The 12,852-nt window shown below is 39.4% G+C and overlaps 1 protein-coding gene across 3 annotated transcripts; it reads left to right on the plus strand.

The window, feature by feature from the left end:
- Positions 1-3,588: 3,588 nt before the first annotated feature.
- On the plus strand, positions 3,589-12,508 carry LOC106955262 (Golgi reassembly-stacking protein 2). Of its 3 annotated transcripts, XM_015045354.1 has the most exons (10): positions 3,589-3,941; positions 7,449-7,529; positions 7,626-7,829; positions 7,912-7,998; positions 8,637-8,767; positions 9,778-9,901; positions 10,010-10,142; positions 10,291-10,374; positions 10,718-10,831; positions 11,899-12,508. In XM_015045354.1, the coding sequence occupies exons 1-10, from the start codon at positions 3,879-3,881 to the stop codon at positions 12,102-12,104; spliced, it is 1,227 nt and encodes a 408-aa protein (XP_014900840.1). In that variant the 5' UTR covers positions 3,589-3,878; the 3' UTR covers positions 12,105-12,508. The 3 variants fall into 3 exon arrangements, with proteins under 3 accessions (XP_014900840.1, XP_014900848.1, XP_014900855.1); XM_015045362.1 differs by lacking the exon at positions 10,718-10,831; XM_015045369.1 differs by lacking the exon at positions 3,589-3,941 and having other exon boundaries at positions 3,954-7,529; positions 7,612-7,829.
- Positions 12,509-12,852: the final 344 nt, after the last annotated feature.

Raw genomic sequence — 12,852 nt, forward strand, 5'->3', positions numbered from 1 at the left:
AACGTTCTTTAGACGAGAATAAATGCTTTTTTTTTTTTTCCTTTAAAAGACATCAGTCTGGTGGAAATTTTGAGCAAGGTTTCCATGTTGAGTCACTGACCACCTTCTCCTCTTCATTCTTATCTTCCCTTCTCTGTCGCTCTGTCTCTCTCTCTGTATCTCATGAATCCATGGATCTTGTCAGCCCTTCCCTGATGTGCTAAATATATCTCCCGCCTTTGGGAATCACTGCCACATTAGTTTCCTGATAGATACTGACGCTCCCATTGTGTGAGGGAAGTCTAATGAAAAGATGATATTGACTGCAGGCTGCCTGCCAGCCCTTCCCCCTCCTTCATCCTCACGCTGCTCACACACACAGCTCAGCAGACTAAATGCTTCTCTTTGAATTAGCTTTAGCCCTACATTATCATTATTGTTAGCTTTGATAACAGCTTTGCTTGTGAAAGTGCCCTGTGCATGAAGAAGAATCACTCATTAGCTAATTCGTCTTTAGGTACCAACGTAATTTGAGCATTTTTATGGTTAAACCAAAACACTAACTGCACTTGACTAAATGCTGATAACCGGATCAATTATAACACCTTAAGGCCTCCATCTGCTCAGCTAATTATAATTGGTTATAATTATAACCAATTATAAATGGCCTTCTAAATCTAAATCTTATCTAAATTGCCTTCTCTTAATGATTATGTGTCCATAGACTGATCAATATTGGTGGAGACTGAATGTTGAGATGTAGATTAATAACTTGTCCATTTCCTTGCAAATCTAATGTGGCATTTCTTTTTTTTTCTTTTTTTTTAATGGCTTCTAGTAAAACAACTGGGTGTTTTATTGTTGTTGTTGTTTTTTGGGGGGGTGGGGGGAAAGGATATGAGCCTCTGGGCAGAAATACTGCAGCTTACTGACTCCAAAAAACCAAGATTATGTTGGCAAGGGATTGTTATACAGGCTTGATAAAGAAAACAAGCTGTTTTCTGCAGGATCAGTAAGTCATTTCTACTTCCTGTAAAAAAAACAAACAAACAAAAAATAAAACAGAGCAGACTAGCAGGGAACACATGTGATGTCGTTCAAATTACAATGCCAAAGTTTCCATACTCCTTGAACTTTTCCACCTTTTGTCCGTTTGGAGCCACACTTCAAAGAAAAATACTTTGAAGTGTGGTTTTATGTGATGGACCAACACAAAATAAAGCGTAATTACAAAGTGGAAAGAAAATGATACATGGTTTCAAGGTGAACATATAAAAATGTGAAAAGTGTTTCCGGCAGCTGTGTTCAACCCCCTACGTTATGATCTCTCTAAAAATAAATAAACAATAAAAAAAATCGAGCACAACCAGCTGCCTTCAGAAGTCAAGTAATTAGTAAATATAGTCCATTTGTGTCTTAACCGGACATTTGGTCTTATATGTTGGTCTTTCATAGAAGAACCTAACAAAAAATGGTTAAACTATAAGGCAGCAATGTGAGAAAAAGTGGAAAAGTTTAAGTTTATACATAATGTTTATACATAGTTAGGCTTTTATTTAAATCGGATTTGCATTTTTTTTTTCTCTGTCTCCTTGTGGAGCAGAGAGCAAATACATCAGCATTTATATATTAGACAAAAATATCCTGGACCTCTAAAAGATGTACAACATTGTCTCAGACATCAATGGCTCAGGATGTTTGTAGCTTTAGTTTTGTTTGCAGCACAGAAGTCCACCATTTTTCTTGCAGGCTGGATTTTTGTGGTTAAAGTGACAAAATAAAATGGTATTACCCTCTTTTTTTTTTTTTTTTTTGCAGCTTTAGTTGTAAAATCTTGAGGGAGTGCAGAATAGTAATTTTAGTGCAGCGACCCAGAGCAGTGGTCTTATTTTTTTCAAGGCATCACCAAGCAGCTGCTCAACTCTGGAGTTTATTTATCTACAGCTTGAAAGGGTAAGTGTCTCCATGCAAAACACCACACCACCGCTCTGGAATAACAATAGAACTCCTCTTTGAAACCACTTGTTAAAAAAGGAAACTTAAAAATAATAGGAAATAGTTTAAAATCCAAACATTTCTATTTCAGTTGTAAGAAAACAATAAAAAAAGTTGCAGTCGCTGAATCACTTCACTTGGGGGATGTTTAATTTATTTGAAAACACACATTGCTGGCAAGTCGGTGATCATTGTTTCTGAACATGAGCCTCAGTTGCTCAGCAGTTTTTGTTCTCATCAGTTCAAATTTAATTCAATTCAAAACGCTTTGTCGACTCCAAAGGGGAAATCAGTTTTGCTGTGACTCATACAAGTTTATCCAAACTGTTCTAGATCCTGTGACTGCAATCTCCTGAAGAGGTTGCATGTTCAACTCTTTTACCCTCACAGATGTCTGACCTTTACAGATGTCTTCTATGGAAAAACTACTATTCTAGTTTGCTAATTATACCTGAAGCAAAGGGAGCAAATACCTGTTTTTTTGTTGTTGTTTTTTTACCTTTTTCTTTGTATGCCCATTTGTTTTTCTGAAATCTAATTTGTAAATAAGATATTTCTTTGACAGGGATACATATCCAGCAATTGTTTTTATTTTTTTGTTTTGTTTGTTTGGTTTTCTAGTTTATTTTAGTAAGTTATTGAAACACACACATTGACGCCCCTAACTTCTACAGAAACACATGAATTCGTGTTAGTCTATTCTATTGCAATGAACGGGACACTTATTCAAAGTTGCTGTTCCAAGCAGCTTGCAGTTCATCTGATTTGTGGTAGGGGGCAGCATTGTGTTGATATTACTGCTTCAAGAATCGTTCCGCTAAAATTAAAGACGGGCATCAAAGGACGATTCAAAAGAAGTAGGAATATTTAAAAGTAGGAACATCTTTATATTGGGGAGAATATGTACCTCAAACGGTTTTTTTGAAGCAGTCAATGATTGGAAATTTACTCTGAGGAGTTAATTCAGCACCGGAGATCTGGGTGTCAAAATTAGAGAAAGTACAAACAGGCTAGTGATTTTAGGGTAATAAAGGAAAGAAAGAAAAGAAAACACATATGGAAATCTTGACATTGAGCAAATTGAAAAAAGAAATGGACTGAAATAGTGACGTTTAAAAAGCAAAACTATAAATCATATGAATGGTTCAACTTACAGGAAAAAGAATACAATAAATGTAACAAACCACTAATATGCAGCAAGTTGTTTGAGATTCTAACTACTTCAGAACCTTCAGCTTTTAAACAACTGGGAATTTTCAATTTCTTGAACTCGCTGTCAAAATGAAATGCAAAATTTACTTTTATCTGGAAGGTGTACCACTTGGTAAGAGGCTTCTGCTGATAAAAATCTGACTGACAAGCAGCTGGAGAAGAAATGGCACTTCAAGCAGTAATATCCCACAACCTGTTGAAATTCACAATCTTCTTGAGATTGCAGTTATCTCGCACTTTTTCCTTCCGCGTTACTTTCCATTAATATGCATGGATACAAGGCTTTGTGAACAATTAGCCTCTTTAGCAATGACCAATCCAGGTGTTACACTTGAAAGGTGTTAATGGCTGTCGTGTCCTGGCATTACCTTTTTTTTTCTTATTTCTGTCCGCTTTCATTTTTGACTGGGCTTATGTTATGTCAGTACGATCATGAAATTTAATTATGTTCGAACTTGCCTATTGTAATTCACTGAGATACACCTGCGTGTCGTATTTTTGGAGTCGGTGACATCATAGCTCGGGAGATGCTGTCATCACACAGCTGGCAGGGAGGAGGGAGGACTGCAGCACAGGAAGTGCAGCAGCAGGACACCACGAACGACAGGAATCACGACATGACTCTTCCCGACGGAGCCGCCTGTTAAACCAGCGCAAATATCCCACCGCGGCGGTCGGATTCAGGGGGGGACATGGGGGCCTCTCAGAGCGTCCAGATCCCCGGTGGAGGGTCCGAAGGTTACCACGTCCTTCGGGTAAGAGCAGCTGCAATGGTCGCCTGCGCGGCTAACATTAACGCTCCTCTATGAAATTAAGACACACGTTCACACTGCGGTGCGCTGGTTTGTATCTAATGGGGGAACATGAGGAGGATTCACATACGGAGATATACGTCCGCCATAGGAAGCGTTTCCTCGTTGCTTCAGATGTGAATCCAAGTGAAAACAGCTGCACGTCTTTAACGTGGAGCAGATTAACGAGGCTGACGCGGAGGCGTCCGCTCCGGTTTCACTGGAGTGCGTCAGGAGATGAATGCATCTATGAATTGAAATGAAATGAAATTAAATGAAATGTTGGACGTGTTTAATGCCTGTTTGTGCCGTTCTCATCTTCGATTCGCAGCTCTCAGGAGATTATTCTCCTGGATGCCAGAATAACCGGTGTGGCCACTACATGACTAATGGGGAAAGGTGTGTCCTGTCCCCACCTTTAGTCTGAATAGAAGGGATTCCTGGGATAGTTTTATCTGCACATCCAACTCTGGACTGAGGACCAAATATCATTTGGAGATCCTCTTGGGACCCACTCAGTGCAGAATTAGGTCAAGCTTTACTAAAACCAACTGAGCTCAAAAACAAGAAAACTATAAGGTCAGATAAGAATAATGTAAATGTAAACATGTCAAGGACTCTGTTTCTCAATCATTTACCCATATCAGGACCAGATGGGATCCTTTTTAAGATATTTTAGCTTACTTCGTGTTGTCAGTCTCTCTTCATTCCTTTTTTTTTTCTTTATGAAAATTACAAACAAAAAAGTAGGGCTTTGCATCAAAGCGTATTGTCCCTAATCTGTTATTTTCTTCTTTAGGAGCAATAAATGTATATTATTTCCAAACCTAAGGAGCGATAAAGGTCAACAGCTGTGATTTCAATATCCAATATTTCAACACCAAAATAATATATTCTTATACTAAAGCTTTATACGAAGAAAGTTGAAACCAATTACAACCAAATAATGGTGTGACTTATTTAAAATTAATCTCAAACCTTTCGTGCATGAAATATGATCCCTTGAGTCAGGATTTTTTTTCCAAAGTGTTTTTGATTTTGAGTTTAACGTATTTAAGCAAATCTAAGGTTAAGCCATTAGTTAATATAGCAAAAGAGAAATGTGCATTTATCAGACCAAAATTATTATTTTCATATATTTTGGCATTGTTTTTGCAAAATATAACCTTTAAAAATTCAGGCATACTGCTGTGTGGAAAACAGGTCACCAAATGAAAGTCTGTGCATTTCGTTTGTATATTTTGTTAAAAAGCTTACATCTTTAAAATTAATTTTAAAAGTTGTTTTGCAAAATGTAATTTGAAAAAAAAAAATCTCAATTTCTGAGAAATAAAATTGGATACCCAGATATATATATTCCTATTAATAATGGCTAGAGTCACACTAGATGTGTCGTATGAGTTGCACACAATAGAAAAACTTTGTTGCTAAATATTTGAAAGGACATTTGCCTGGTTTCCAAAAATCTCGAGGCTCGTGAGGGATTTAAAGAGGCATGAGAAGAATTAGGAGACCTTTGCTTTCTAAGAAAAACCTGCTGGTCAGACTGAAGGTTGCCAGAGAGAACATAGACAAAGACTGGAGCGTTTATAAACGGCATTTAACAACTGGGCGGGTTTTTTTCTTTTTTGTTGTTTTTTTTTTTTTTTAAACTTGTAAGGCAGGTGTCTCCATGTAAAATCAACAGTCACTGGCGTAACGTATGACAAAGATGACCTTTATTTACATTAATTCGTTTTAATATATATTTTTTAACGAGTTTGACCTGCTGGCTGGCGTTGCAGTGACCTTTCCCCTTTGCGTAAAGATCTGCTGTTTTAACTGATGAGGAAAACTGAAAAGTGACCCCGAAAAGCCTTAAAACTCTTAGGGTGCGGTTTGTTGACATAGTGCAGATTATCCACGATGTAATCCCTTGATTGTAGTCAATTTATTCTCAGACATCTCAGTTCTGTAAGATAAAGAGTGGAAAATGCTCTTGTTAACGTTAGGGTGATTTAAATCTGCCTCTGTTCTTGCTCAGAGCCACGTGTCGCCGTCATTCATCACCACCTATTTGTTCTTCAGACGAGTTAAACCTGCTTCACCATAAAACGCGTTTAACCCAGAGGATTGTATGTTTTCCTTCTGAGGTCATTAAGTTAGAGCTTCTCAGACTCAAAGAGGACAAAACTCTATTTGCTTCTTTAAAAAAACGTCTTAGAAAGTCCACATACCCAGGATGCTCAACTGACTATTTAAAAAAAATACCAAGAAAGTCTTATAATAACGCCACTGTTTTTATCTCCTTTTTGCCTTTTTTACCTGAACTTACTAAGAGGAACCATTTGGTAGAGAATCCAAAAATTGTGCTCAAGTCTTTACTGTATGCGACAACAGTATTATATAGTCATGTATTACTACCTTAGCCTGAATCCATAATACTTATATAGCAGCTTATTTCATAGCAGTTCAAGCAGATCCTTGACATTTTAATATTGCATATAGTAAAATCAGGACGACAATAGGGTGTCTTGCATTGTTTGACTGAAACCTCTTGTCCTTTCTTCATTAATGTTTTTTAGGGCCAGCTGAGAAACCAGCTGTCCAACAGTAAAGGCTGTATAATAAGGAAGTTAGGCCAAACTATAAGACAAAGATAAATGTACTGTGGAGGCAAAAATCAAAAGCTATTCAGTGACAAGTCTGCAAAAAATGGAAAAACTGAATAATAGTCTTTATTTTGCTGTAGCAGGTAAAAAATAATAAGAAACCATTTTCTATGGACATTTGTAGGAAACATTGGACATCATATTCAACTAATCACAACACTTCAAATGGAAGACAAGTTATAAAATTTCCAAAAGGGCCAGATACTCAATTTCAGAAAATGTATTCATGTCCAAGCTGGACTGTGGGGCATAATTCACTAAATTCATTTTCAGCTGTCAAATTTATGAAAAAAAAATGTATGAAACAGAACTAAATTTGTATCTATTTTATTTTTTTTAAACAACCCATTCCAAAGTCTGACCTGGGCCTCTTTAAAATTACATCACAGAAACTTTACAACAAATCCCCGCAGGCGTCGGTGAACTGAGCCAACGAGGCGAAGCGAAGTGAGCCGAGATCCCAGAGGCTGATGTGAAGAATTCAATTCATGCCAAAGATGGTTCTAAATATGGACAGTGTGGGTTTTTTTTTTTCTATAATTGGCTGCCTATATTTATTTAGGTGCATAACAGCCTAGTTTTTCAGTGACTAATGCACATACCCATGCAATGTCAAATATTCTGTTTTCATCTTACTCCGGTCTCTGTTGGTTTAAATGTTTTATCTTCTCTTTGCTGCTTTGGCACAAAACGTACATATCAAACAGGATTTCATGTACGGTCTGCTTGAAGGACCGGACGTACGTCTTCATTCTTCATTCCTAATTGTTCTGCTTTGGTGCGCTTGTCCTGAACTGAAAACCCCTGCGAACCTTTTCAGGTGCAGGAACATTCCCCGGGTTACCACGCACGACTGGAGCCATTCTTCGATTTTATCATCTCAGTTTGTGACACTAGACTGGTAGGTGTTTATGTGAAGCATCCCGATCCAGGGCTCGGACGGCCGTCTTCCTGTTTGAGCGCTGATTTTTAAAGTATTAAAGTATGTTCGCAACAGAACAGGGACAACGACACCCTGAAAGAGCTGCTGAGAGTGAACGTGGAGAGGCCCGTCAAGATGCTGCTGTACAACAGCAGAACGCAAACTGTCCGGGAGACGACCATCACACCCAGCAACACGTGGGGCGGCCAGGGCCTTCTGGGGCTCAGCATTCGCTTCTGCAGCTTTGAAAGGGCCAATCAAAACGTTTGGCACGTCTTGGTGAGTGTGCAGGTCTCGTTGAAGCTCTGTTTGCCATCAGATCCACCGAGTTAATGCTTGCGTGTGTTGTTTCTTTATTGAGGAGGTGGAGCCAAACTCTCCTGCAGGCCTGGCTGATTTGAGGCCCTACGTTGACTACATAATCGGAGCGGACACGGCTATGCGTGAGGTACGCCCTCTGTGCTGATTGGAAGTCTTTTGTGTGGCGGCTTGCAAAACGATTTACTCTTCAACTGCAAACATCAGAATTTTTTTTATTTTTTGGCAATTTCATGTCGGAGTGATGAAGAATTTTGAATTGAAATTATACTTCGGTCTCTACGTGTTTTTTCAATAGAAGTACAAATCTGAAAAGTGTGGAGTGCATTTATATTCAGTGGTCGGTACTTTGTGGATTCACTGCAAATGCAGCTGCATCTCATTTTTTGCTCTGTCTCTACCAGCGCCTCATTGTTTGCCCATTCTTTTCTACAAAGAGGAATGTCAGATTGGACGAAGAGTATCTGAGAACAACCGTTTTCAAGTTGCAGGTTGTCATGACTTGGACTAGGCCATTTGAACACACGAATATGCTTTGAGCTACAACATTTCATTGTAGTTCTTGGCTTAATGTTTAGGGTTGACATCCTTCTGAAAGTGAAGCTCTGACAGGTTTTCTGTCAAGATTTGCTCCTGTATCTGCTGAACCAAAGCATCCAAACAACACGACGCTGCCACCGCTTTGTTTACTGTGTGGACTGACACTTTTACTAGGCACTTAAGATCAAATTTGCTACATATCTATACCTGGCCTGTGTTTTTGTTCAGAACGAAGACCTGTTCTCTCTCGTCGAAGCGCACGAAGGGAAGGAGCTGAAGCTCTACGTTTACAACACAGACGCAGACAACTGCCGCGAGGTGATCATCACCCCAAACTCCGACTGGGGCGGAGATGGCAGGTATGATGCGCGGAGAAAACGATCCACGTTGCCTTTTGACAATGGAAAATTCAGGTCATACTTTTTGAAAACACATTGGAGAGATTACCTTTGCTGATCATTTTACTGCGACATAAAAAAAAAAGAGGCACAAAACCTAATTGCCTCCGGTGCAAATCTGCCTCCTCTCTACTTGAATCTTTATGGGCCAGATGCATGAATGAAACTTCACCTAATTCCAAAAAGCAGGTGCAGGATACATATGGTGCCTCCTGAAAGTGATTGTGAAATCTGATTTTCTCTCCCATCTTTAGCCAAGAATAGAAAAAGACACTCCCCTGGCTAGTCATTTATCTTCAAGCAGGATTGTCAGCTTGGCATGACTGAAGGAAATACCAGAGTACGGGATTGCATACTATTTGTCAACTGGTGCATCAGGCAAGACGTACCTTGAATGCTTCTCCTCCAGCAGTAGGAACGGTAGTGATTTTACTGCATTGGAGGAAGATCTGGTCTTCAACTAGCCAGAGTTTTATATATTAGGCTCTTGCACATCCCTTTGAAACTCGTCGTGCAGGCCAGACGTTTGAAAACTCCTCCCACTTTACTGCGTCGTCATTTTGACCCAGTTCACCCGCCGGCTGACTGTCAAGGAATGCTTTCCATGTGCGTGACAAAAGCAGACTTTTCAGAGTCAAGATTGCATTAAAACGAACAAAAAAAAAAAAATACTTGATTATAAACAAAAGACTAAGATGCTGACAAGTCGGGTGAATGTGTGACCCCTGACTTATCTGCTGTTCATAGACCCAGACAGGTCCTGGGTTAAAATTTCTGCTAGAGTTTATTTGTGACTGAACTGAACTTGAAGCTATTAATGTGTTAAATCATTAAATGTTTTAGTTTTGCTTTCAGAGTTTCACTACGAGTTTGGTTTGGTTCAGCATCTTATTTTGGGAAAAAAAAAAAAAAAAAAAACCTTTCCTTTCTTGAGCCGTTCTGCTGTTTTGTCCGCATTTCTGTTTCCGCAGTCTCGGATGCAAGATTGGGTTTGGTTACCTGCACAGGATACCTACGCTTAAGGAGGAAAAGAACTCCCGTTTCCCTTCGCAGAATCATAAGGCGTCTCATATACCCAAAGACGGCTACACGGAGGTAAGGTGATGTGTCCGTGGCAACTCAATCCGGAAAAATTACATATTGCTTCATGTCTGTCGAGATCTTGTTGATGACATTTAGAGATAAAGAAATTCTGGTTACCAGGTCCAACTCTCTGCTGTCATTCCAACCGTTCCAGTTGTCGTCTCGTCTTCTGCTCCAACTGGATTAGAGCAGCCTCTCAGCAGCTTGTCAGTCAGCTCTGAGCCAACGGCTGTCCTCGTTAACACGCCGACAGGTAAAACACTGAATCTGATTTTTTTTTAAATCGGATTCTTTCAAATTTTTACTGGCCAATCCTGGATCTACCAGTCGTATTAAATTGACCTTTCGTCCCTGCCCACCCCCATCGTTGACATGTTTCTACTACCATCCTGCTGTTTCAGGATTTCCCATCATCCCACCGCCCAAAGATGTAATTCCCAAACAAACGCTCCCTGTGACTATAAATGGTGCTGCAACACAACCAGGTTTGTGAGCTTGTTTTTTTTTTTTTTTACATCACAAGTATCCAAATGTTGCACAAAAGAATAAACGGCTAAAGAAAATGAACCAAGGGTTTCGTTAGGTACGTCATATAATTATCTCGAATACCAGAGCTATTGACGGCATCACACTACATGTTAAAAGTTCTGCAACAAGTTTAGAAACGAGATCATTGAAACTGCTGTTAGTTTGGATACTTTGCCAATTAACTTAAATTGTGTGTGTTAGTTGGGGAAAAAAAAGAAAAAAAAAAGGGATTGCTGCTGTTTTTATAAACACCTGGACTCCAGTCTGTGTCTAAAGTTGCTTTGATTTCTTGTCGCTCAGGCTTGATTCCCCTTTCTGGAGCTATTCCAGCCTTTCCTAATCTCCCGAACTTAAACACTGCTTTGCCTGAAGTGGGTCATGTTCTGCCGCCTGGACTTGGGACACAGCATGACGGTATGCTGCGCTTCACCTCTCTGTGCTTAGATTCTTAATAATTGTGAATGCCGTTTGAAGTTTTGTATTTCACAAAAATACAGTGAAAGTAGCTGCTTGTATCGCACACATCCTCTTGTTTAAACATTTTCATTTGCTGAAAATGCTTGATGGCGTGTAATATTTCAAAATTCTTTTAAGCCATCTTGTGTTTGTATGTTTTCAATTTATTGACAGAGAAAGGCCATCCACAGCAACATGCGCATATGTGAAAAATTCCCCCCTTAAACTCTGTGATAAACTGATCAGAGTCAGGATTTTCTGATAGATGGCAGAATTTACGACTTAAGTCATTCTGGTCCTGAAGCAGCAGTGCCTCACATTATTGCATGTTTGAGTCAGTATGAGGTTGTTTTATTTTTTTCCCGAGTCAGATGCACACACTTGTTTTTCTCAACAGTCCACAGAATATTTCCTGAAGTCTTGGGGAGCATGAGGATGTTTTTTTTTTTGTGGAAATGTGGGACAGGTCTTTGTTTTCTTTTTGGTCAGTAGAGGTTTCTCTCCCACGGATGCCGCGTTTGCTTCGTTTGTGTGAGATTGATTCATGAGTACTGAGCGAGGCCTCCAGAGCTCTAGATGCTGCGTTGCTAGGTGACTTCCTGAATGAATTGCAGATGCACTCTTCCAGTAATTTTGCCTCCTGGCAGGGTTCATTACCATAAACATTTTTCTCCATTTATGGGAAATGGCTGTCACTGTGGTTTCCTGCAATCCCAAAGCTTTAGAATCGGCTTTGTAACCTTTTCCATACTGATCTCCATGTCTTTGAACATAATTTGTTTGTTTCCTTTTGCAGTTGTTTCGCCTACTTCATGTTGTCAGACAGGTTCCATTTGAGTCTTTTATTGATATTACAGGTCTTGCAATTAATCATAGTAAACCCCTGACTTGGCAAGCAGGATGATTACCTTTTTAACTAAGGGTTTGTCTAATAAATACGGTCAGGATTTGAAAGATGCATTTTATGTTTACTCAAAGATAAAATAAATCTTCTAATGCAGCTTTATTTCTGTTGCTCTCTGCAGCTCTTCCTCCTCTCAACCTTCCAGCCGCAGTTTCCAGTGTTACTCCTTCCGACTTCATTTATCCACCCGTTGCTGTTAATTCACACACCACCATCTATCCCTCTTCCACCATCCACATGAACAGTTCACTGACCAAAGCCCCCAACCATTCATCAGTGCCCAACTCCGGAGCAATTAATTTCACTGTAACTGTGGACTCATCTTAGCACGAGGGAACTCGTAAAGACGACACCTCGCCCTCAAGTCCTTTCACAGCATAAGCAGTCAGTCGCTGACAAATGGGTCGTTTAAACCATGTTTGCATACGAGCTCCTGGAGGACGCTGAAGATACATGCGAGGAGTTTCAGCTGAATTTAGACACAATTCAAGGCTGGTACTATGCATTTTCACTTGTCCTCAGAAGCCGATCATAAAATGTGGGAAAACTTGAATGCGGTTGTCGGTATCATTTCATTTTAGTGGTTAGATTACTGAAAAGTATCAAGAGGAACATTTTAAAAAAAAAAAGTAAGACTTTGAACTGCTGAGGATTTTTTTTCCAGGTTTGTTTGCACTGTTGTAAAACCATCTTTGAAAAAGAAAAACACATAAAGTTTGTTATAATCTTGACTCCAGTTATTCTGTTCTGGTTTTACCTGATTCTTTTTAAGGAAAAACATGCAGTTCCACACTCAACCAGAAGATGGTGGTATAGCCTTGACTACACGTGGTGGTTAAGTATTTGAGAAACTTTTTTTTTAAATCGAAACTTTGAGCGCTCTGTTAATTTCAAGAAGTTAAGATAATGAAAACCCAACATTACGTTTCTCAGACAAATTGTGGTCAGGAAACCTGCCATCAAACTACCAACAACGCTGATCTGACTGTTCAGTCACTGAATCTCTACAAGGATGAAAGTGGGGCATGAAATCAAACGAATGAAAAGTTATGTGGAAGGATAATGCAAACGTTAA

The sequence above is a fragment of the Poecilia latipinna genome, unplaced genomic scaffold (assembly GCF_001443285.1).
Source record: "Poecilia latipinna isolate Pla-1442-1.1 unplaced genomic scaffold, P_latipinna-1.0 Scaffold37, whole genome shotgun sequence".
Taxonomy (NCBI): Eukaryota; Metazoa; Chordata; class Actinopteri; order Cyprinodontiformes; family Poeciliidae; genus Poecilia; species Poecilia latipinna.